General features: G+C 43.9%; 1 protein-coding gene across 4 annotated transcripts in view; it reads right to left on the reverse strand.

The window, feature by feature from the left end:
* Nucleotides 1–10,113: 10,113 nt before the first annotated feature.
* HEATR6 (HEAT repeat containing 6) overlaps nt 10,114–25,705 on the reverse strand; it is a 32,066-nt gene continuing 16,474 nt past the window's right edge. For 2 of the 4 annotated variants that reach the window (XM_059148367.1, XM_059148369.1), the window contains exons 10-20: nt 24,138–24,344; nt 23,614–23,713; nt 21,298–21,653; nt 20,332–20,454; nt 19,890–19,976; nt 17,401–17,535; nt 16,531–16,653; nt 15,708–15,832; nt 14,603–14,699; nt 13,361–13,565; nt 10,114–11,109 (exon numbers count right to left, since the gene is read on the reverse strand). In XM_059148367.1, the coding sequence (XP_059004350.1) occupies nt 10,502–11,109; nt 13,361–13,565; nt 14,603–14,699; nt 15,708–15,832; nt 16,531–16,653; nt 17,401–17,535; nt 19,890–19,976; nt 20,332–20,454; nt 21,298–21,653; nt 23,614–23,713; nt 24,138–24,344 (2,166 nt within the window). In that variant the 3' untranslated portion in view covers nt 10,114–10,501. The remainder of the gene's footprint in view (nt 11,110–13,360; nt 13,566–14,602; nt 14,700–15,707; nt 15,833–16,530; nt 16,654–17,400; nt 17,536–19,889; nt 19,977–20,331; nt 20,455–21,297; nt 21,654–23,613; nt 23,714–24,137; nt 24,345–25,705) is intronic. The other 2 variants (XM_059148368.1, XM_059148370.1) reach the window with 2 other exon arrangements.

Raw genomic sequence — 25,705 nt, forward strand, 5'->3', positions numbered from 1 at the left:
GAGGCTATAAGTGGCCCTCTGGGTGGGGCCCTGGCTGTGTGCCCTCTGCTCTGCTGAGCTCTCCTCTCCTTCTGCCTGGCATGGCTGTGCATCTTGGGAGGGCCTGTTGGAGGGCTCCACTTCTTGTGCTGGAGGCTTCCATGGAAGGCCTCCCTTGCCCTGTAAATAACCCAGCTCCTTTCTGCTGCTCAGCCGTGTGGACGCCACTTCATTTCTGGCAGATGAGGAGCACTGTAGAGGGAGTCCAGCTCTGCTGTGTGACTGTGGGTGACTGAATTCCCTCTCAGGGTCTTGGTTTGCCTTGAGGTGAGGAGGTGAGGAGGGTGGGCTGGCTGATCCCAAAGGGCCGCTGTCAGCTCTAATGTCCCAGCCTGCCCTCCCGACAGCAAGGCTGTATGAACGTCTTTCTGTAAGGGCCTGAATTATCAGGAAAACCACGGTTGGGAAGACCAGAATCAAACACAACAAAAAATAACAAGCCAGAAATCACTCCTGTCTGTATTTTCCTTTCTTCTCTATCTGGCCTCAAGGGAGCAGCAGTGGAGAGGGACACAGCACTGAACCAAGGCATCTGCAAGACCTGAATTCAATTCCCATTCTGCCCCTTACGGGCAGTGTCATTTGGGGTAAGTCATTTTTCCCTCTGTGGGACTCAGTTTGCTCATCTGTGAAGTAGGCTTATTTCACACTTCATTCACACAGGTACTTGCTTAGTGCCGGCTCTTGTGCCTGGCCCAGGGCTTGGTGGGGGAGATAGAAAGATGGATAAGACACAATGCTAACCCTCAGGCTGCTCACGGTCTAGTAGGAAGTCGGCCAAGCAGAAGGGCAACCGCGGCGATAGGATAACGATAGGATAAGATCACAATAAACGCTGTAACCACAGCTAGCGTTCATTTACGTCCTGTTAGTGCTCTGTGCTCTGCTAGGGGCGTGATCATTTCATTCCCTCCCGTAACAACCCTGTGAGCACGGCAAGCGTCCCATGTCACCGGTGCTCAGGGAAGGTGGACCAGAGGAAATGGTGTGTCTGCTGGGCCCCGAAGCGGGTATGGGAGCTTCCTGGGCAGACCCTGAAGGGCTGGGAGGGAGCATGGGGACTGACCAAAGGCCTGCACTTGCCTAAGCCTGCATGGCTGGAGCCCACTCAGGGGTTGGGCTGGGGAGGGGGCGGGCAAGCCATGGGAAGAGCTTCGTGAGCAGCTGTGTGGAGGATGAGCTGAGCAGCCAGTGAGAAAGGTGAGAAGCCCTCCAGACCTGCTAGTGGTGGGAGTGCCCTCTTTGGAGGCTATTGTCATAGTCCCTAAGGGCCTGGGCTTAGGGACCCATGGTCAGAGGGGATTGATGGCCGTGTGGGTAGAGTGATGGGGCTAACGATTGATGACGCTAATGAGATCCTCCTGGAAAGGCAGAGTCCTACAGCTTGTCCCTGTTCTAGCCTCAATCTCATTCCCAAAGTGACCCCCACCCCACTCGCCATCTTGGCTGTCAATACACTGACTGGCACTAGGAGAGAGGGGCAGATCAGGGAGGAGCCTGGGAAGCCTACCACAGCCCTGAAGGAATAGAAGCAGGGAGGATCTGAGCAAGGAGGCACGTCAAACCCAGGGGAAGGATGGTTTGATTATGAAAGCAGTCCTGCAGAGGCGATCCGGAAAACATCAAGGTCCATCTCTGCCTCACATCACACATCCACGTAAGATTTAACCTCCACTCAAGACTCGCATGTGAATCAACAAACAGTTGGAGTACCATGTCCAGAAAGAGACAACTGGTTAAAATGCGACCTATTGCTATCTTATGGCCAGCTCTTGAGTCATTAAAATCATGTTTTAGGGCACCTGGCTGGCTCAGTGGGTTAAGCCTCTGCCTTCGGCTCAGGTCATGATCTCCGGGTCCTGGCATCAAGCCCCACATCGGGCTCTCTGCTCTGCGGGGAGCCTGCTTCCCCACCCCGCCCACCTCCGCCCCCCCTGCCTCCGACCCCCCCCCCCCCCCGCCTGCCTCTCTATCTACTTGTGATCTCTCTCTCTGTCAAATAAGTAAATAAATGAAATCTTAAAAAAAAAATAATCATGTTTTAGGAGCACATTTAATGCTTACGAGAGGTTATTAAGTAAAACAGCAGACTACCAAAAGGGACATAGGTTATGAGCCCAGTTTTGGAGACTGATTTCCACAACATACATGGAGGAGTTTCACGTGAGTCCACGTGGATGGTGCGCGCTCACACGCCTGCGCGGATCGCTAGCAGTGGGACTGGAAACATGCCAAAATGATAATAGCTGTCACTGCAAGTCATTTTTACTTACACATACCTACTGGGGATTTTCGCGAAAATACTGCTGTGAAGACTCATTGCTTTTATAACATGGAAAAGAGATAAACGTTACATAGAAAGTTAATCTATGCTGGCTCTAATATTAAAATAGTGTAAACACTCGGGTGAAAGAAAGTGCAAACAAATCTGGGGAGCGTACCTCAGGAAGGCTGGAAATCCAGTTGCCCAAGGAGCTCAGCGTTTTCCCAAGGCCCCACCACGAAATGACCAAATAGGACTATTAATGCAGCTGGAACCTGACCGAAACTTGCCCTTCTCTGGATAGGAGAGACCTCTTCCCTTGTCCCACAAGATGGTCCCAGCTGCCAGGGCGGGTGTGTGTGTGTGTGTGTGAGTGTGTGCAAAATGAAGTCCGCTGTTAGCGTTTTTTTCAATTTAGATTTATCTCCTATACGATTTTCTTAAACATTTGATGTCTTGAAGTTACTGATATATTGGAAGCTAGTATGAGACGATTATCAGAGCCGGTCCTGATTCTGTATTTCACTCTACTAAGTCTCCCATGTAACCATTTCCGTATGCACTGGTTCTCAAAGGAGTGAAGGCTACAACAGCCCGAGTCTCTGGTTTTCACCTGTTCTCCAGGTGACTCTGAAACTCGCCCGCTGGTGTTGCTCTAGCTTACGTGCTGAACGTAGTGGGTCTCAAATTGTGCTGTAATTATAATCACTCATGCAGATTTTATTTTATTTTTTATTTTATTTTTTTTTTTTTAAGATTTTTTATTTATTAATTTGACAGAGAGAAATCACAAGTAGATGGAGAGGCAGCCAGAGAGAGAGAGAGGGAAGCAGGCTCCCTGCTGAGCAGAGGGCCCGACGCGGGACTCGATCCCAGGACCCTGAGATCATGACCTGAGCTGAAGGCAGTGGCTTAACCCACTGAGCCACCCAGGCGCCCACTCATGCAGATTTTAAACCTGCTCAGGGAACGACGGCACCTCAGACCAATAACTCGGATTCTGTTGTTTCTAAAGTTCCGCAGGTGATTCCAATTCAACCAGGTTTGCGCTTAGAGCTCTCTGAAATCGGGGGCTAGGGCAGAGAAGCAAGACTAGAGTGCGAAGGACTTTGTGTGTTCTCTGTCTCCATCTGCTGGCTGTTCTGCCGCATTGCCATAATTTACCTGTAAAAGGGCGGGGCTGCTTGTACTTTTAAGAACATTGGCCACGTGAATTAAAGAACCAAAAAGAACGGAAATGTTTAAGTAATAAAAATAGCTACAGAATGTATTCTTGTATATAAGAGGATGGTTTAAGTTATAAATGCAGTAGGATAACCCGTTTAGAATCTTTTCTGCTGTTTCAAATTAAAAGCAGCCATAAATTGTTAACAATTACCATTAAAATTAGGCATGTTGGACCCCATCTTTTGAGTACAGTGAGTCATTTCTGAATGAATGGCCTTTTTTTTTTTTAAGATTATTTATTTATTTATTTGTCAGAGAGAGAGAGAAAGAACGAGTGAGCACAAGCAGGGAAAGCAGCATACAGAGAGGGAAGGAGAAGCAGGCTCCCGGCTGAGCAGGGAGCCCAATATGGGGTTCGATTCCAGGACCCTGGGATCATGACCCGAGCTGAAGGCAGATGCTTAACCAACTGAGCCACCCGGGAATCCCCGAATGAATGGTTTTTATCCATTTAAAAAATATATTTAGTGCTACTATACCTGGCGTCCTGTCGGCTATGGGTACCTAATAGTAAACGGACACAGTCTGTACACTGAGAAAGACACTGGGAGAGAGACAGAGGTCTGTAAAAATTATTATTATAGAATTTTGAGGGAGTGCATGTTCTGTGAGTTCCATACAGATTTATGTATCCACGACAATAAGGATTCCAAACGGTTCCATCAACCCCCAAACACTCCTTCATGCTTCCCTGTAGTTCAATGCTTCCTTCATCCCAATCTTTAGCAAACACTGATTTGCTTTTCCTAACTAGGGTTTTGCCTTTTCCGTAATGCCATGTAAATGGTATTGTACAGTTTGTAACATCTTGAGAGAGGTTCCCTTCGCTCAGCATAATTTTCTTTCTTCTGCTTGCTTTAGGTTTCTCTTGTTTTTCTAGAGTTTAAATTTGAAATTGAGATTATTGATTTGAGAACTTTCTTCCCAATTTCTCATGCTACAAACTTCCATCAAAGCCCTAGCTGCATTTTGTGCATTTTGACATGTAGTATTTTTATTTTTGTTCAGTTTAGATTATTTTCTAATTTTCTAATATTGTCTGGGACTTCCCCTTCGATCCAGGGTTTACTTAGAAGTATATTCATGTCCAAGTATTTAGAGATTTTTTTCCCCCAGTTATCAATTTCTGGCTTAATTCCTTTGTGGTCAGAGATCATACTGTGGATGATTTCAATTCCCTGAAATTTGTTGAGATTCATTTTATGGTCCAGAATGTGTTCTATTTATTCTACTATTGGTTATTGAGGAAAGAGTAAGTTTCCAACTATACTTGTATGCTGATTTGCCATCTCTCTTTGCAATTCTACCAGTTTTGGCTTCCCATAGTTTGAGTATTTGTTGTTAGGTATATGCCATTTAGGATTCCTATGTCTTCTTTTTGTGTTGACCCTATATTTCTAGTGTCTTTTTTTTTTTTTTAAGGTTTTATTTATTTATTTGACAGAGAGAGAGATCACAAGCACGCAGAGAGGCAGGCAGAGAGAAAGGGGGAAGCAGGCTCCCTGCCGAGCAGAGAGCCCAATGTGGGGCTCCATTCCAGGGCCCTGAGATTATGACCTGATTTGAAGGCAGAGGCTTAGCCCACTGAGCCACTCAGGTGCCCCTCTAGTGTCCTTCTTTATTGCTGGTAAATATCCTTGCTCTGAAGTCCATTTTATCTGATTAATATAGCTACTCCAGCTTTCCTTTGATTAATATATGCATGGTATATTTTTCTTTTTGTCCTTTTATTTTTAAACTACACTATTTACTTAAAATGGTTTTTTTATACATAGCAAATAGTTAGGTCTTAAGGGGTTCTTCTTCGTGTTTCTTTTTCTTTTTTTTTTTAACATCTTGCCAATTTCTCTTAACTAGCATAATTTAGGTCTTATGAATTTCATTGTTGACATGTTTAGATATAGGGCTACTGTTTTATTATTCGTTTTCTATTTGTTCTCTATGTTTTTTATTCCTGTTTTTGTCTTCTGAATTAGCTGAATATTTCTTTGTATTCCATTTTAAGTAACTGATTATCTAGTGAGTTTTTTTTTTAACTGTATCTTTGTGTGATTTTTAAATGTGGATTCTTTAGGCATTGCAAAACACTTCACTTTTCATACTCTGTTTAGGATTAACATTTTATTGCTTCCAGTGAAGTATAGAAATCTTACTACCATACAGATCCCTATTCCCTACCTCTTACAATTTTCATATGTACTACATCTGTATTTGTTAAAATCCAATCAATGTTATGGAAGTGAAACTTATATTATACATGTTATAATGGACTCAAGATGGGGAAAATAATCAATTATATTTATCCAAATAGTTCCCATTTCTGTTGCTCTTTCATTCCCAAAGTTTCAAATTTCCCTTTGGTGTCAGTGTTCTATTAATAAAATATTATCATATTAAGAGGTCAAATAAGAAAACCCAGAGAGAGAAAGCAAGCAATGGTCATCCCTTGCTGTGGGACGATACTTCCTCTGGACCAAGAGAAGAGCTCCCTCCCTGTAGTTTTGGCTGCCAGAGTCCCTGCCCCAGTGGGCTTGCCAAACGGCTGGTGTGAGGGAGGAGAGAAGCTACAAACAGGATTTCCCTACTCTCTGACCCACGCGGCCCTCTGCCTTTCCTAAAGCAGGAGATAGAGAGCTTCTGTCTTTCCATCTGCATCTGGTCTGTAGGTCCAGGTCTCTCTGTCTGCTAGGAGTCCAGGCCAGGAGAGACCAGAGCGGGGAAATGGCAAACTTAGGGCCAGTTTGGTGGTGCTCCGAGTTCTCCTGTCCCTCCCTCATGTTCCTGTTTACTCCTTCCCTTCATGACAACTGCATGTGGGGGAGGAGACAGAACCAGGATGGGGAGAACAGGAAGGAGAGAGAGAGGGATTTGCTTTTAACAGACAGAGGTGTGGATTTACAAAGGTTGGAAAAGTGCTTCTCTGGGGCACACTAATTTAGGGAGAAATTCTCTTTTCTCCCACAGTGTGGTGGCTAAAAGCCTGATTCCTTGGTTTGAATTTTTGCGTTCACTTTTCTAGATGAAATTTAGAATCATTTTGTTGTTTAAAGAAATCTTATTTTGATGGAAATTTAAATTTGTAGATCTGAAGAGAGGTGATCTTTTTATAATATCAAGTCCTTCCATCTAGAACATGGTACACCTTCTCTTTCTAATTTCTTGTTTTGTGACCATCGAAGATTTTTTTTTTTTTTTACCATCGAAGATTTAAAATTTTTTTTTTTTTACAAAATATTTGCTTTGTTTAAACTTATTTATTAGTAAATTAAATTTATTTCTTAATTGGCTTTGTTTAAATTTATTCCTAAGTATTTTATTTTGTTACTATTGTGAATGGAATCTTTTTGACATAAAAAAATTGCATCTGTTGCTGGTGAGGATGCGGAGAAAGGGGAACCCTCCTACACTGTTGGTGGGAATGCAAGCTGGTGCAACCACTCTGGAAAACAGCATGGAGGTTCCTCAAAATGTTGAAAATAGAACTTCCCTATGACCCAGCAATTGCACTACTGGGTATTTACCCTAAAGATTAAAACGTAGTGATCCAAAGGGGCACGTGCACCCGAATGTTTAAAGCAGCAATGTCCACAATAGCCATATGGAAAGAACCTAGATGTCCATCAACAGATGAATGGATCAGACAGATGCTTCTTCCCCAAGATCCCACTCCAGTGATTTCTCTCTAATGAGACAGACATTCAAGCCCAGGAAAGACATCAAAGAAAATTGTGTTTAACACCAGCTCTGGGCCAGCTCCAAGCCAGAGGCTTTACTTCACTTCACTTAACTGGCTTACGTGACTTACCCCTGACACTCTGAGGTACCCTTATCCCCAGTTTACAGAAGAGAGGTCAAGTAACTTGCCCCTGGATGTGGTTATTAAGTTTTATTGTTGTCCTTTAAAGCTCAGGTGTAGTTCCAAAGCTTGTGGAAACTGATCTGTAATTTCTCACTGGCCCTCAGGGATGGGTCATGAGGCAGAACTAGGGAAGGCGTTACAGCTGTCCTATTGAGTCTCTGGCCTGCCACAGGTCTGGTCCCTTCCCTGGCCTGTGGGGACCTCAGGGAAGGATGCAGGGCTGCGTGTGGCCAGCTACCAAGGTCCCGGGGCAGTGCCTCTCCCGCAGGGCTGGATTCCGCTTCCCGAAGCAGCCCAGGTAACACCTCACCTGAAGGAGCAGTTGGGAGAACCCAACTATTTGTCATCACGAAAATTCATGGTGTGTTGACAGTATTTCTGCCTAGTGCTCTGAAAATTCAAGGAAAATACGTATTTGACATTTACTGAGTACCAGAAGCTATGCTAAGAATTTTCTACGCATTAACTCATTTACTCATTAGAATATCCCTATGAGGCAGAAACTATTATCCCCATTTTACATTTTCTCCCCTTAGAAAACTAAGGCACAAGAGGTCCATAGAAAGCAAGCCAGGACCTAAGCCTAGGCTCTTGACCACTGCACTGTATCAACGAAGTGAAGACCAAACGAACCAGAGGAGCTAGAACTCAGCGCTCTTACGTTGGAAAGACAGTGAGGTTCCACTCAGGGTCTGCATTCATGCACAAATGTCAAAACCAAGGAAGCCCTTGCCCAGGTATTCCATGGAAGGTTTCTGCTGCCCTGTAATCACCAGAGGACATCTGTTTTCCCATAAACAAGTACCACAGAAGAGGTTATAATGTGCACCTTCCTCAAGTTCTAAAAGTGGGTAGAAACTCGTGAGTTTCTTTTAGTGGTCACAGAAAAGGTTCAAAAGTTAAGTGAGGTGTCCTAATGTGGTCAGTTTGTTATAAAAAGATTCTAGTCATCTGTCCATGGATGACCCTTTCTCCAATTTTCTTTAAATATCAAAAAACAGTTCAGAACTTGGCAGTCTAAATGGAAATTTGGAATTGGAGCTGGACTTTCTATTATTTCTGCATCAGACTCAGTTCTAACTCTGCATCTTCTGTGTGGCTTCCCTTCAGGATGGCAGCTTTCCTGGGGCCCTGAGCATCTGAGGGTGTTCTGGCCCCTGGGGTGCCACAGTGAGAAGGAAAAGTCAGCAGCCCATCCAGACCAGGATCTGTACCCTGGATGTCCTGAGCTTCTAGCAGCGGACCCCTGGTCTTTCCCTGCCTATGGATACACTAACATCTGGAGACTGGGAAACCTTTATGGAAGTGAAAGTTTTTTTTTTTTTAATGAGATTTTATTCAAGATAAACAAAGAACATATCATCAAATCAAATCATTCAAAATCTTTTTACAGATATTTTATCAAGAAACTCACCAGTGAGAACCCTCCAAACAGTGGCTAACTATGCCACATTTTTGCTTTTATGAAAGTGACAGGTAAATGAACTGCTACTAAGAATGTATCCCTTCAAGAGAAAGAGGGAGGTTCTGAAAGTCATCATCCGATCAGCACCAGAGCAGCAGAGGTTCAACTTGGGCCCCATGCCTCTGGAACAATTCGTGTCCAGAATCCTCCCCAAAGAAAATCTAATTTAAAGAACATTCTAGATGTTTTTACTGTACCTGTGGTCTATTTCTTTGGAAATCAGTTGGTATTCTACCAAAGGAAAAGCAGGCCTTCAGGTACTGGACTCCTCTGTTCCCCACACTGCTTGGGTAGTACTTCCTGAGCAACCAGCAACACAGTAGAGGGAAAAGAGCAACTTAGGGGCAAAGGAGAAACACGGAGGACATATGCATGCCATGTGTTAAGTAACAATAGTTAAATAATGTATTGCCAAACCCCATTCTATGTATCTTGATTCTTATTTATCCCAGATCAAATATAAGTACAGAGACATTTTATTTATTTATTTATTTACTTTTAAAAGATTTTGTTTATTTATTTGACAGACAGAAATCACAAGTAGGCAGAGAGAGAGGGGGAAGCAGGCTCCCCGCTGAGCAGAGAGCCAGAGCAGGGCTTGATCCCAGGACCCTGGGATCATGACCTGAGCCGAAGGCAGAGGCTTTAACCCACTGAGCCACCCAGGCGCCCCAGTACAGAGACATTTTAATTGGTTCTTTTATGTATCTAAATTCCTACCTGAAATCAATTCTTAGAAACTGCTGGAGGCAAAGAGATGAATGCAAAATTTAAATGTAAATAATTCTTTGGTGAGAAGTGACTTTTGTAACTGCTTAGACATGATTGAAATATTATTTAAAAACCTTTCTTTCTAACCACCTAAATTAAATTAAATAGTTCTTTTTTAAGGCACAAATTCAAAGGTGGCAAAAGCACTATCAGGTGAGGATGGAGGACACCCCCCCCCCCCAAGGACACCAGGGAATGGAGACAGAAGTAGGTGTTACGGCCATGGTGAGACAGAAACAGGCCTAGCCGACAGCCTCTGTGTGCCGGGGGTCAACATGTCCGGGAGTGGGTTATGGGGAGATGTGGAGAGGCTTCCAGGCTTGGTACTGGGGTGCTCAGTGCAGTAGCTATTTACCAACCTGGAAGGAACTTTCCAGTATTTTCGCAACGGAAGCAGCTCCACCAGTGCAAACTGGCTGAACACAAGCTCTGTGGGAAGCTTTCTAGAAGTGCAACTTGATCTGAAAACAGAGGAGACTGTGGGCACGCTATTTTTCATTAGTTTATTATAAAAGCAAAACAATTCCCAGAGATACAAGACACAACATCCTAATCTCTAAATTCCTTTGTGTTTTGTTTCTACCTTGTGAGGCTAAACGCCCTTCATGACCACCCGATCTGCTCCATCCGCACTCAACCCTGTCTCCGGGCTTCTGCCACACAGGTCAGAGGCTCCAGCAGCCTGTACCGTGGCCAATGCCATGGAACCACTCTCTGAGGTGGCTGAGCCTTTCAAGGAAAAATTTCAGTAGATGCTAACCTATTCTAAATAAAGGTGAACAGGTTGTTTCTGCCCCTAAAACTAAATCCTGCATATCTAGTAGTCAAGCTTACGTCTTTCTATTACCACCTAACACTTAGAAGTGTGGCAGACTATTCACCGACTTGTTAATTCTGGGATCGCTACTTGGGATCCAGACGAGTCAAAATAAATGGTGAGGATATCTTCTAAAAAGCCCATGATGGCCCTCCTGGCAGTGTCACCGGTCAGTGCCTGGATACTGCTTACGTGCTCCAGGGCCCTTCTGACCAGCTGGCCTCTTTCATGCGAGCTGTGGGGTGCTCCGGGGTCCTCTCCCTCTGCTCCTGATTTTAGAAACTGTAGGATAAATGACTGCACCATGTCCCCATTCAATTCAAGAGTTTCTCGGATGCAGGGCAGGTCTGAGGCACTGGCCAAGCTCAGGAGATGAATCAGTGCCTGGCAGATCTGGGTCCGTAGGCTGGCACAGTACTTGAATTCCAGAAAGTCTGTGGTGTCTTCACTCTTCTGTAAGGCAGTGACCAATGCGTTCCAGATCTGAGCGTACTGGTCAACAGAGCCATAGTGCTCTCTCTTGCTTGGGATGGAAAGGGCAGTGGCGGATCTGATGCGCACTTTGAAATTCTTGCATGATGTTACAACCGATGTCAGGGCGTTGTAGGCCTGGGAGGTCCATGGGGCTGTTCCTAGAAAGAACCCACTGGCACTGAAACCAGCAAAGGCTTAGACATCAACGGGGGAAAGGGAGTGGGTAGAGGAAGCACACACACTAGTGCTCAAGCTAATCACTATGTTTTCACTTAATTCTCACACTAATCCTAGAGGATTAGGGTAACCAGTGGGATTACTGGGATAACCACAGGGTAACCAGTGGGATAACTGTGGGATTCTGGGGAAGGTGCCGAGTACTGACTCCCAAACTTCTCATTTCCCTAAACAACCTGCTGCATGCTCAGGGCCTCTGCTACTTGCTACTTCAAATGGGGACTCTGGCAACCATGACAGAGGCTTCTTCTCTGGGAAGAGACTGTCCTGAGGGCTTGGTGGGTGGAGTACAGACTGAATTATAGCCCCATTTGTTCTCTCAGTCAGGTGCTTCTGAGCAGAGCACACACTGCACAACTGTATGCATATTCTTGTTCATGCTGACAAGAGTATTTTATCACCCAGATTAGCATCCAGGCACGGCTGTGGACATAGCCAAGTCATGCATTTTATTGCATAGAGAAAGAAAATACTATCTAGGCAGTGACTGGGAAACAGAATACTCAGATTAACCAAAGGTACAACTTCTTAATTTTGAGAAGATATTGCCCCGATTTCTGTCTTCTCTCCCTTCCTGATGGTCTCAGGTAGTTAGCCTGCTTTCTTCCTCCTCAGAGCTACCACTCTCCACTCCCCCACTCCATTGTGAGGGTGTTGTTTTTCCTTGAGATGGGCAGCAGCATAGATTTCATTTTCCCTAACTCTCCTAGCTCCTCTCAACTTCTTCGTTGCCTTTGAAGACAGGCAAGCAGACATCTACCTTAACGAGCTCCAACTCCGCAGGTCACTTGAGCCTATTTCCTCCATGGAAAAGCCGAGAAGCTACTTCTCCACTAGCTCCCTTTTATTTTCTTAAGTAAGTTTATTTGTTTATTTATTTAAGTAATCTTAAGTTTATAAGTTTAATTTAAGTTTATATGTTTATTTAAGTAATCTCTACACTCAATGTGGAGCTCGAACTCATAATCCTGAGCTCAAGAGTCACATGTTCTTCTGACTGTGCCAGCCAGGCACTCTCTGGGTGGGAGTTCTTGATAATAAAGGGGAAGCAGAGCCAGATTTCCCTAACCTGATGCATGCTCTGCTGGTCCAGAATGGATTTACCTCCTCAGTAACACGTCTTATTTCAAACCTCGTCACAAAGACAAGTGTATAAAGCAAATGCTGATAAGGAAAGTGGATGGGATTTGGAAGCTACAAGCCACACGCCTAAGCAGCTGTTAGCCACCAATTCTCTAGTTCGGTACATGGCAGGTCACTACTTAGATGCCCTCCTTCTATGCTGCAGCCAATGGCTCACATGGGATTTCTGATTTCTACTCTTTCTTCCATGCCACTTTTTTTCCTTCTTTTTTACCCCTGTTGTTAAAACAACATATGCTCTTGTAGAAAATTTAGAAAGTGAAAGCAGAAAAAAAATTCTACTTATCATCCCCTCCAAAGGCAACCACTGTCACTAATTAGACTAATTTCTACCCAGTCCTTTTTCTACCCATTTATTGAGATCATGCTATTGAAACAATTTTATAACCTGTTTTAATTTGCTTAACATCATACTTTCCCAGATTATCAAAAACATTTTGTAAACATAATTCTAAAAGATCCCTTTGAGGGGCGCCTAGGTGGCTCAGTCAGTTAAGTGTCTGCTTTTGGCTCAGGTCATGATCGCGGGGTCCTGAGATTGAGCCCTGAGTTGGACTCCCTGCTCAGTGGGTAAGCAGGGAGTCTGCATCTCTCTCCCCATCTCCCCTTCCTCTTTGTGCTCTATCTCAAATAAATAAAATCTTAAAAAAAAAAAAAAAAACCTTTGAATATATATACTATGATTTATCTCAACCATTCCCCTAAACTTGGGTGTTCAGAACATTTCCATTTTTTCCTAATACTGTGATAAGTACCAATGTAAGGAACATCATAAATAACAAATAGGCTGGTGGGGCGCCTGGGTGGCTCAGTGGGTTAAGCCGCTGCTTTCGGCTCAGGTCATGATCTCAGAGTCCTGGGATCAAGCCCCGCATCTGGCTCTCTGCTCCGCAGGGAGCCTGCTTCCTCCTCTCTCTCTGCCTGCCTCTCTGCCTGCTTGTGATCTCCGTCTGTCAAATAAATAAATAAAATCTTTTAAAAAAAATAAAAAATAAAAAATAACAAATAGGCTGGTATGTGTTGTCCTAGGGCCCTCCACCAGAGAGAAGAGGGAGACTTTCTTACCTAACGGAAGAGCAGGATTTTTAAATACATTCCCCATTGCATAACAGGCATTCCACCGGACTTTCATGGCGGCCTCAATTAGAACAGTAGAAATTAGGGCCTGGATGGACTCCTCAATGATTTCAGCAAACCTGGGCTTTTCTATATGAGACGGCTGCAAAAAATGAAGCAAATTTCCAAGGGCCCGGACTGCATTGCTTTTTACCTAGAAAAAATGTAAAAGAAAAAGAAAAAGAAAAAGCATTAGAAATCTGCTTTGCCAAAGAAATGTTACAGAAAGTTTATTTTCAGCTTTAAAAAACCCAGGAAGTCTTAATGCCAATGAGACAAGCAGACCATAAAGGTGTAGCTTCTTGGAACGCTGTAAAGACCTAGTGTGGTGAACAGCCTGTGTTCCCGGGAAGGTGAGGTCCTCTACAGCTCCTCACCGGTATCTTTAGATTAGACTTCAGAGAGGTGTGTCTTCCTCGTTTTGCAGAGATGGCGTGGAAGACCCAGGGGCAACATAGCAGAGATGGCTTGGAGCAAGGGGAGAAGAGGTGAGGTTTCAGAGTTCCAATCCCGTACTTTTGTATTTAAGAGTCTCAACTTTTGTAACCTACTAGCATCATCTGGGGAGCTTTCTTTTTCAGAAACCAATTCCCAGGCCCGAAGTCCAGAAATTCTGAACAAATTAGTTCAAGGCAGGGCTCCCTAGGTTTTCAGAATCACCGTGCTCAATTAAGCACTTGGTGTGGGTCAAGTGCTATGCTAGGTGCTTCAACACAAGCATCTCCGAGGCCGCTGAGGTAGAGGTCCTGACTTCCATGTTCAAGATGAGGAAACTGACCTTCAGAGAAGTTCAGCAATACACCAAACATCACCCAGTTACCAAAGGGCAAGCCAGGGTTTGAACCATGTCTGCCTGACCCTAAAATCCATTTCTATGCTTTCAACGTACTAGTCTAACAGGAGCTATTCAAAGCCAAGAGCTGCTCATCCTTCTGACTTACCACTTCTACTTAAAAGATTTTTTTGGAAAAACAAAACAAAACAAAGGCAGATTAATATTAAAGCGAACGAAAACAGATTACAAGTGGTATTACAAACAGCACTCATGTTTTTCAGGACACAGGAAGACAGGAGAGAAACACATCATACCCTGAGTACTCTCTCGATCACCTCTGAACAGGAATAGATTCGGTGGAACAAAATCATAATACACTAGTATCTACCTGAGAAATACCAGTGCTGTGACTCTACCTTGTCTTTATCCCTGGATGCTTCTATCGCTGATCGCAACATCTTCAGGAGCAGGAGACCAGAGAACTCTTCCTGGAAACTGGGGTCTGGTGTCTCCCTATTCCATCCAAAACAGGCAAAACATGTTGAAAGGCAAAACCCAGTTGAATATACACAGATACACATACTCTCACTTAGTACAACTATAAAAAAAATTTGGGAAAACAGCTCAACAAATCTGTTCAGATTAAATCAAGAACTTAGAGTTTATACCCTTTGCCTCAGTGGGTCTACATCTAGGTATGCGACCAAAAGGTGTATCTCAGAATAAAGATTTCATGCACAAAAATGTTCACTGCATATCAAGGCCTAAAATAATGCAGATGTTCAGTAACAGGGGATTAAATAACCACTGCCCACTGATGACGGTGTAATAGTAATTCACATTTATAAAGCTGGAAGAATGCTCACACACGTTCTGAGAGAGAGCTCAGCAATGAAGAGCAGGACGTGTGAGGAGCAACCGCTGCCTCCAGGGAGGGGAGCAAGGTAGGAACGAGGCTTTATACTGAATACCTCTTTAGTATCATTTGAATTTTTTTTTAACCTGTGAATATAATACTTTAAAAAATTACAAATTTGACATTTAAAAAGTAGTGCAGCGAATACTATGGTTCTGTACTTCTACTTCTGTATCTTCCATAATGTGGATATATAACTTGTATCAGAGACAGTATTAAATATATACACACACACAGAGAGAACAACTTGCTAATCTTTTTTGGGGTGCGGAGAAAGGGAGAGAGAGCATCCTAAGCAGAGAAAGAATCCTAAGCAGGCTCCACACCCACACAGAGTCCAATGTGGAGCTCCATTCCAACATGCTAAGCTCAAGACCTGAGCAGAAATCAAGAGTCAGATGCTTAACTGACTGAGCCACCCAGGTGCTCCACAACTTTCTAATCTTAATACTTGAAGGAATATAAAAACAAAACAGGAAGACTGACTACACAATATGGGAGAATTACTGTTAGTTTTTTTTTTTTTTTAATAGTAGTAATCAAAGATATCCTCCTGGGTCCTCAGCCTCAGAAGTCACGCACGGGAAATGAGCTGAGTCACCTACATGTTGACAATCAGAGTATCTGTCAGGTTGCCCAGGGACCAGGCTGCTTTGGCCCGGACGTTCAGAGATTTGTCTTGAAGTGACATCAATATTGCATTTGCTGTATCTGCAACAAAAATGACATCCTAGAAGATAAAATGAAACATGGTAGTTACTTTACGAGCTCACACGGCTGCCTTGCAATTCTGAAATTTATTTTCAGAGAAAGATTTATTTATTTACCACAAACTTCCACTTGAACAATCAACATGTATTTACTCAATTTGCTGCTCTACTGTACTATAATTTGGACCCTCACTCAAACCCCAGGGGAGGGTCTTCCATGATTTTGGTATGCGCCATGCACACCCAAGGAGCCTGCGGATTTTGCCTTGTCGAACATTTTACAACCTGGTCCATGACAGTTATCAATGAATTCTGTGCTTAGACTGATTTCCACCTTGGGAAATGATGTTGACAATGAAATGCATTTCTGGAAACGTGGCTTATTCATTACACACTTCTCAGGGTGATAAATGTCCTAGGTAAGACTGAAAGAGAAATTTATTTCCTTCTTAGTAACAATTTTATCAGCTTTCTAAGTTATTACTATCGCATGGTAATGTCCCATTTCTTTTTTTTTTCTTCAATTATTCATTAATTTAAACATTACCTGGGCACTCAGGGTCCTGAGCAGTACAGGCATTACTATATTTTAGCAACAATTAAGGAAACCAGATTAAAAGCAATGTTATGTCTTTTACCGTCCAGCTCTCTATCTACCCAAACCACGAGCACACTGACCCATCACAGGCACTGAAGGGCAGTGCAGACCCACACTGACCTGTCTGAGACAGGGGAAAAGCACATAGACTCCAAGGGCCCGTGAGGTCGCCGCTTTCACTAATCGGTTCTTGCTATCGTTCAGCCCAAGCAGCATGGTGAGGCACAGGATCTGCCTGTCGCTCTGCAGTGGGAAAGGTTGGCAAAGGGAAAGTGAGCTTGAAAGAACTAGAAGCCATTGTCCTTGACAGGTGACTGTGACGCGTCTGTGTCTGAGTTCATATTTGGGAGCAGAACACAACTGAGATCTGGAAGCTACCTTGGCAGAGAGCAGAGGTTCACTTCGGACCCATCAGGGGAGTGTCTGCACACAGAGCATCTGTGACCTTTAACCTTTACCACTGTGTGAACTCGGTCACTGTATTCTGCTCCTTCATGAAAGCTAAGAGCAGACACAAATGTCACTGGGGACTAAAGAAGGGGAGCCTCCTAGACACCCCATGTGGTGGGCACCAGCCAAGTACAGTCACATACTTCATGTTACTCCTCACGTAGTGCCCATTTTATAGATGATAAAACTCAGTTTTAAAGAAGTTAAGATCATCAGAGAGGTGGAGAGTGGAAGAGCTGGGACTTACACCCAGATGTAAGTAACTTCCGGCTTCGAACGCTTTCTGAAACATCTCTGACTTCTGAGCCTCTCCCCCCACTTCCGCCACCCACCCTCTAAAGTGCACGGAGGAAAGGCTCTCCCAAGACGTTAAGATTTTAAATTTTAACCCCGCCCTCTCTCCATACTCAAGTAGACTGAGCCCCCTTTTCTCCGAGAGCATGATGAATACTGGCTCAAAAAGAACAAGAATCTGAATCAAACTAAAGCTCTGATGCTCGAGGGGGCTGCTTGGGGCTGAGGAAACACTCCTCTGGTTACCGGCAGGCTGCTGAAGGCTTCGGGCAGGATGGAAGACAGGGCATCACAGGCGCTCGCCTGCAGAGTCGGGTGCTCAGAATTCTGCAGGGCTCTGGGCAGAGGGCCATTCAGCATCATAGTCCAGAACGTCACCACCTGGAACAGGGGCACAGTCAAAACCGTAGCCCAAGAGCCAAAAGTGGAACCAGCTCAACGTGAACACTACCACAGGGGGCCAGAGTAACGTAACATCCTTCTATAAAGCAGAGGCTTTCTCTAAGTCTTCTGCTAGTCCTTCCACAGCAATGGAAGGGGCTTCAGAAAATGACAACTGCATCCTTCCACCTTACTGACCAGGGACCGGTCTGCTACAGTAAGACGACCGGAGAAGACAATTGTGGGGAGGAGGGGGAAGATGATGGTAGTAAAAGCAGCAGCTGCCGGCACCTCGAGCCTTCCAGAGTGCGTCTCACGTGCCAGACGCTGCTCTCAGTGCCTCACACAGATCTACACACTGCAGTCCTCAGCACAACTAAACGAAGTATGTGTCATTATCTCCACTTTCACACAAGGAAACTGAGGCACAAAGACATGGTGTAACTTGCTAGTGGGCGTCAGAGCCCAGGGCCCAGAGGCCTGTGCGGGAGTCCAAACAGCGTGGGATCCAGAGGCAGATCCTTCAGCGGCCGCTTCCCATTTCTGCAACCTCGGTCAAGTCACCAAACCCGCCTAAGTGTCGGCTCCTCTTCAGAAGAACAGGGCAAAGTTGTCTACTTGGCAGAGTCGGGGTGAGAGTAAGACGTAATGCTGGGTGTGAAGTCCCTCACACATGCCCAGTGCATAACGGAGACTTAAACTGAACAGGGGGCTGCTGTGAGCACAAGGAAGAACAAGCTCACTTTGAAGCTCTCCAGGTAGGCACCCGCAGAGTACCTTGAACAGTTTCCTTCCCCTACTTTCTAAAAACCCAGGGATTTCATGTCATTTGCCAATCTGTTCGTGGCTTGGTACCTCTTTCTGCCCCATGGATTTAGTCCTAAGATCTACCATGTATCCCACAGCCCAGTTCTGTCCTCCCCTAAATCCCAACTCCTAGAAACCCAATCTGGGTCTCTCCTACCCCAAATGAAAGACTGCGGACAGAGGTATGCTTGCCAGTCTCCAAGATGACCCACAGTGATTCTCGCCTCCTATGTTAAGGAGGTGGCCCTCCGTTCCCACACTGGCTGGGGCTGACCTGTGTATCCAATAACAGCCTGTGGAAATGACAGTTTGAGATTTCCGAAGTGAGGTCTTAAAAACGCCACAGCTTCTGTCTTGTTCTCTCTTGATTCTCTTGCTGTGGGGGAAGCCAGCCACTGCATCTAGGGGACACTCATGCAGCCCTCTGGAGAGGTCTTCGTGGGGAGGAGGGAAGAGGCCCACTGCCAAAAGTCAGTGCTAGGTATGTGAGTGAGCCATGATGGAAGAAGATCCTCGAACCCCTATCAAGTTCAGTTAATGGCAGCCCCTGCTGGCTTCCTGACCGCAACTTCAGAGACCTGAGCTAAGCCACTCCCAATTCTTGTGCCAAAGAAACTATGTGAGAGAATGTATATTGTTTTAAGCTGCTAAGTGTTTTAGATAATTTACTACCAGCAACTGATTAGTAATATAGCAAGGGTATCCTTTCCATACAGATGAAATAACACCCAAGTGTGAACAGATGAGTCTTGCCTAAAAGTCACTGACAAGCAGGGGGAGAAGACTGGGTGCAAACTCAGGTCTGTCTGAGCAAATCAACTCATCTCCCCGTGAATGGTGACATTTCACCTTTAGTGGCAGTCTCGGGAAAGAACTAGGAATAGGTATTAATTTCTTGCAAGGATGATGGAAATTGCAAAGGGAAAAGAAGAGGCAGGTTGAGGACTACAGGAGAAAAACCCATCACTTGTGGTAGGGTCATATGTTCCTCACTGGCACAGTATGGGGACAGCAGAAACAACTAAGATCTCAGATCTTTAATGGGAACCACAGGGGCACGGTGGTGAGGGCGTTAAGGGAACGGACATCTGTTGAGCACCTACTATGCGCCAGCACCTTTACATTTCAATCTTCCAATAGTCCCAGGAGTTAAAGATTATTATTCCTCCTTATAAGGAAACTATGCTTGTACATCCATTAATGATGCTCCCTCAATTTGATCTCCTGTCTTCTGATTCCAAATGCTTGGCTCTTCCCATCATTCCAGTCTGCCTCTTGGGCAGGATGAATAACCAAACTAGGTTTTATGTGGAAGAAATGCTATTTCAGTTGCTGGCTGTATGTTATGTATAATGTGACCACACAATGAACTGCAAAGAAACCAAAGCGCACATAAATCCTATTCGTGGTAGTATCATGTCATAATAGATTATAAACTAGTTTTTGACACTGGAAGGAGCCTTATCATTTACTTTACTTTATTACTGAGTCTCAAAACTGACTGAAGTACTAAGAAAAGAGAAAGCCGTGAACTGAGACGTACTCACCAAGGTGACTGGCACTCTCTGATCAGATGGTACGGTAGAGTCTGGTTTATACTGTTGAATTAAGCCTGTACCCAGTTCTTCCAAAAGCTGCCGAGGTAAAAGAAATAGATTATCAAAGCACAGTATGAGAATTACGGAGGTAGAAAACCTCACTTGTTTGGAGATGAATGGGGAAAAATAATTTCCAACTGAATTTTCTCTCCTTTCTCAGCAACTGCTATGCAAGAAGTATGCTTTCAGGAACAAAAGCACCAGAAATATATGGTTGATTTATTACCAAATGAATTCTTCGGGTTTTTACATTAGAGCTGCAAATAAAAGAATGTATGATTTTCCCTACCTGAAACCTCCCTCCAAAAGAAACCTCAGAATGGACCGACATGTAGCAGAGGGAAGAACATAAAGGAAGAGAAGAAAGCAGGTGGCTTTTCATGAAAGTTACCTTTGCTCCATGAAGCTGAATGGACGGATCTGCTTCCCCCATGCATTTGCAAATCACCTCTCCAAGTTCCATCAAGTACACTTGAGCCATTGAAAAGTAACCTCTGGCCAGATGAGCCAACACCTGCAAAGAGAAGGGACGAATAACCCCCAAGACCTGAAGGCAGTGCGGGACTGCAATATCCAGAGGTGTGCTCTAACATTACAGAAGTCGCTCACACTTAACACGGGGCAGGATTCTAATGCTGAAGGAAATGAACAACTGCGATCTGTATTTTATGACTGAAGTCAATTAACTGTGTCATATAATCTCAGGGTGCTTTATAATTTATGAAATATGTTTCACTAAGATTGGTGATATTATTTACGCCTGGGAACAATTTGCTGAGGCTGGGACTCGTGGAATACTTCAGCTGAAGGAGGGAGCTAAGGCTGAAAAAGCTGGAAGTTTCCATATTCAATATCAAACCAGACGACTAGCAGCAGAGCGCAGAACCAAACCCATGTCTAAGATCACAGCTGAGCACAGAAGAAGGAAGTATGTTAACCTAGCTTGTTTTCTTCCTTTGAAGGAGCAATTATTTTGTTGTCTCTAAGCAGATGGAAGATGAAAGAGAAGTTACGGAGAACTGCACATTTACTTAAAGTTGCAGAAATCAGAGACAAACTGTACAATTTCTTTCAGAATTACCATATAATCTAGCGTTCCCACCTGTCACATAATAGAGGTGACTAAAACGGCTTGCAACAAAAAGGCAGGCATCTGACATTTAAACCAAGTCTTCTCCCAGCCTCAGCCAAAAACAAAACAACAGAGCTCTCACACCTAAAATGCAACTCCCAGTAACACCACTGGCCCGTGGCTCGGTTTTCCATTACTTTCATGGACTCGCTCCCCACAACCCAACACCCTTTGAAAGCAGAATGATTTCTTCCATTTCAGAAACAAGGAGCCAGAACCTTCTACCTGTAAGGCCTCCAGCCGCATGGGGGATGGTTCGTAAGTGCTTCCTCCAGCAGAGCCAGCATCGCTACCCGAACAGGAATCCTCCTTGGGCAGCACAACAGTGGAAATGCAGAGTCGGATGAGCCAGCAGGGCTCTGAAGATCCCTTTGGGGAGCTAACTGATGCTTCCTCCAGAAAGGGTCCTGAGGGGGCTTTTTTGCACCAATCAGGAGTGCTGAGGTGGGGAGTCACTGAATTGCTACTGCTGAGTCCGGAAGAACAGGGCTGTTGTAAGAGCAACTGGACTTCAGGTAAAGGTGCGTGAGTGGACACGATGGCTCCCAAGAGAGTAAAGCTTGACACTCGAACATTTACATCTGTCAAAGTTAGTGGGAATTACTATCACTGTGGGATCACAATTACCGCCGCAGGCAATGAAGAATTAGGGCATCCTTGGTTAACCTTCATCTAATTAAACCTCTAGCCCTAACTTCCAGTTTAGAGAACTACACGGGACAGAAACAGTAGTTCAACAACCCTGTAAAGAAACTATCTGGCAATAGGGTGGTTGGGTGATGGGGAGGGTATGTGCTATGGTGAGTGCTGTGAACTGTGTAAGCCTGATGATTAAAAGACCTGTACCCCTGGGGTAAATAATACATTATATGTTAATTATATATATATATATAAAGAATTCAGAAAAAAAAAAAAAAGAAACTATCTGGCAAACTGAGCATGTGAAACGTGCTGGGAGACAACTGTCTGGGACGCATCCATAAATCAGCGTGGTGAAAGAAAGGAAAGGCTGATGGACTGCTCTAGATTAGAAGCCACTACAGTGACAGGATAATGACATGCAGTGCACGAACCCAGAATGAACCCAAGTTCTCACAAAAAACGAGGACAGATTCTTTGAGACATGGGGAAATTTGAATGTGGAGTAGATTTAAGATGATACTATGAAATCAATGTAATTTTCTTAGGTGTGAGAATAGTGGTGTGTTATTTAGGAAACTGTCTTTATTCTTAAAAGATGCATGCTGAGGTATTGAGGATGAAATATCATGTCTGTAATTGACTTTTTAAAAGTTGTTTTTTAAAAATTTTTATTTATTTGAGACAGTGAGAACATGAGCAGGAGAAGGGGCAGAGGGAGAGGGAGAAGCAGGATCCCCACTGAGTGGGGAGCCCGAAGTGGGCTTTGGTCCCAGGACCCTAAGATCATGACCTAAGCCACCAGTAGGCACTTAGCCAACTGAGTCACCTAGGCACCCCTGTAACTGACCTTCAAATGGTTCAGAAATATACATATTTATACGCACACATGTATATTCACTTACACAGATACACATGTGCGGAAACAAAGCCAACATGACAAACATTACCAATGATTAAGTCTAGGGAGAGGTACGCAGATGTCCATTGCACTATTCTTTCAAATTCCTGTGGGTTTGACCATTTTAATAGTAAAAATGCTGGAGGACAAAGCCAGACGCTTGTCCCTTCAATCTGCAGATGAAGAAGAACTGGAGCAGGAGAACGGGCAGGGCACTGAGCCCAAACACTCGGGATGTTTCAGTCTTACTTCTGCCACTAATGTGATGAGAGACTCCAAGGCAGGATTTACCTTTCTGGGTCCCGTTTTACACACTGGCGAAAGAAGTGAATTGGACTTAGTTTGCACATCATGACCTCTTTAAGCCTCATAAAAATCTCATGAGGTAAGTCTACTTCTCCCTGTTCGGGGGAAAGGAGGCTCTGACAGGGCTGCGATTCTGAGATGGCAGCAGTGGGAAGGGGCTGCAGACCCTCAGCCTGACTCCAGGTCCATCAGCCCTCCCATGACGTCACAGAAACATCTGCCACCTCCTTCAAGTACTAGAAGTCAACACTGAACAACTTAACGTACCAGAATACGGTCTGATCCTAAAGCTTGCAAGCAAAAGAAAAACTACTGTTCTCCAAACAAGTGTTCTAGCACATGTGTATTATGTGTGGGAATAAGTCAGGAAACAGCAAGAAATAGGACTGTAGCCAGTGGGGATTTGAGGCTCTGGAATTTTATCCAAACCTCAGAGGAGATAATGTTAAGGAAGTTAGGTTTTATATTCCAGTTTTTCTTTCCAAAAAGAGGATGATGTCTATGTGACTCTCCATCCATCCTTACTACTGGGGCTTTAGGGTCCAAAGTGGGTTTCTAGCAATGGCTGGTTTCCCCGAAAACTTGAGAATAAGTAGAGATATCCTAGAGCTACAAATATGCTTTAAATACTTTTAAAAATAATAATCTAGATTTGATTGATATAAAAAAGCAATTGACTTTAAACTACCACCAACCTTTGTGGCGAATATAAGGCTTTATCTGGTTCCAGACTTTGGTCAACAGGCTGAGTTTTAGACGGTTATATGGTGAATTTGATACTAAATTTGCAAGGCACTGCAAAATACAAGGATAGCCCATCAGTTGGTCTGATTAAGCCACAGCACAGACACAAACTTTACAGCATTTAATTAAAAAAAGAAAAGTCTTCATAGTCATTTGAAAATCAGTCTTTTTCTTTTTTGTTCCTTTTTTAGGGGAATAGCATTTGTATTCTCATTGGTACAACTTAATACTAAAAATAGGAATATTTTTAGTAAATCATTTACTTGGACATACAGAAATTGTAGGTCAGATCAAATAAGTAGGCACAACAGTATAGCTTTAAATAAAATCATCAGACTTCCAAATAGGGTATCATTAAATAAAATTAGTACTTCGTTATATTCTTAAGTCAAATTACTTTTGGACAATGTAAAACATACAGAATTGAAACAAGACAAAACCCCTCCAGAACCTATGGATAACTTGGCATGCTTACCTTAATTATTTGAGTAAGGGTCTGTGAGGACGACTCGGCCACCAGCGCTAACAAAAGACATCTGTGCAATTCTCTAATGCTGGATGCAATCATCACAGAAAAGGGAGTGAAAGCCCTTCGGTGGTCACTGGTATCTTCAGCAACAGACAGAAACTGCTTTGAGCCTTCCAAGATGGCAGATAAAACTTGCAGAGCACAGGCACGTGTCTGAAATTTCAGGATGATTCCCATCAGTTAGTTAATAATCAGGAGTCAAATCCCCTTCTTGGGGTACCTGGGTGGCTCAGTGGGTTAAAGCCTCTGCCTTCAGCTCAGGTCATGATCCAGGGTCCTGGGATCAAGCCCCACATCAGGCTCTCTGCTCAGCGAGGAGTCTGCTTCCTCCTCTCTCTCTGCCTGCCTCTCTGCCTACTTGTGATCTCTGTCTGTCAAATAAATAAATAAAATCTTAAAAAAAAAAATCCCCTTCTTCCTAGTTTTGTTTTTAATTTTGGAAGTATTATGGATCATTTTAACTAGGAAAATAAAGGCATTGGGATTATCTATCAGGTCCTAAAAGTAGCCATGAACTAGGCCCCTTGCACCTCCACTTTAAAAAGAGCCTTATATCACACTGCTGTTAGGTTTTCTTACAGTAAGGAACGAGTCTAAGCTACAGAACCATACAAAAACCTGAAATCATGAACATGAGAATAACTTAAAAATTAGAGGCCTGGTTTATTCGAGCACAAGACCAAGGGAAAAGAGAGTGAAATATAGCTCATAGGGCAGAAATAAAATACATGAGTCTAGAGTCCGTTTTACATCAAACATGCTGCTTTATATGCTCTCCTGAAGCATCCATGAGTGCTCTAAGTTAATTAAACAGGATATTAGAGACTCTGCATTCAACTTGGCAGGCATCATTTGTGATCCAATTTTTCAGAAACACTCTTAATGTACAGAAATGAACACTGCCTGTAGTGAGCCTTTGATAATCAAAGAAAGGAAAACCATTAATCGTAGCCTGACAGATGGAAATGGAAGTATGTGCCTTTTTGCCAATGGCCAGCTGCACTTGTCGGAAGATTCAGGGCAGCAAGCTTGTGTTTCTAATGCTAAATATGACTTTCACTTGGTACTCAGGATTTTGTGGTACTGAAACTAGGGAAAGGAAAAAGAAAAGAAATAAAAAGAGAGCCAATTTAACCAAAATGGAATATAGGTGATAAATGTAGGACTAATAATGTAATACTGTACCCTCTCTGGCCAGTCCCCCAAAATACCAAACACTGTCAGATAATTTTAAAATGGAGACTCATCATTATAATTCGAATCTAGGGGCACCTGGGTGGTTCAGCTGGTTAAGCGTCTGCTTTGGCTCAGGTCATGATCCCAGGGCCCTGGGATTGAGCCCCATATTGGGCTCGCTGCTCAGCAGGGAGCCTGCTTCTCCTGCTGCCCCCACACCCACTCGTGCTTGCTCTCTCACTCTCTCTCTCCTTCTCAAATAAATAAAATCTTTAAAAAAATAATACTTCTAATCTAAGTATTTGCTCATCACGCAGTGTATCTGAGTTTGGTGTAAA

This window comes from Mustela lutreola, chromosome 15, assembly GCF_030435805.1.
Source record: "Mustela lutreola isolate mMusLut2 chromosome 15, mMusLut2.pri, whole genome shotgun sequence".
Lineage (NCBI taxonomy): Eukaryota > Metazoa > Chordata > Mammalia > Carnivora > Mustelidae > Mustela > Mustela lutreola.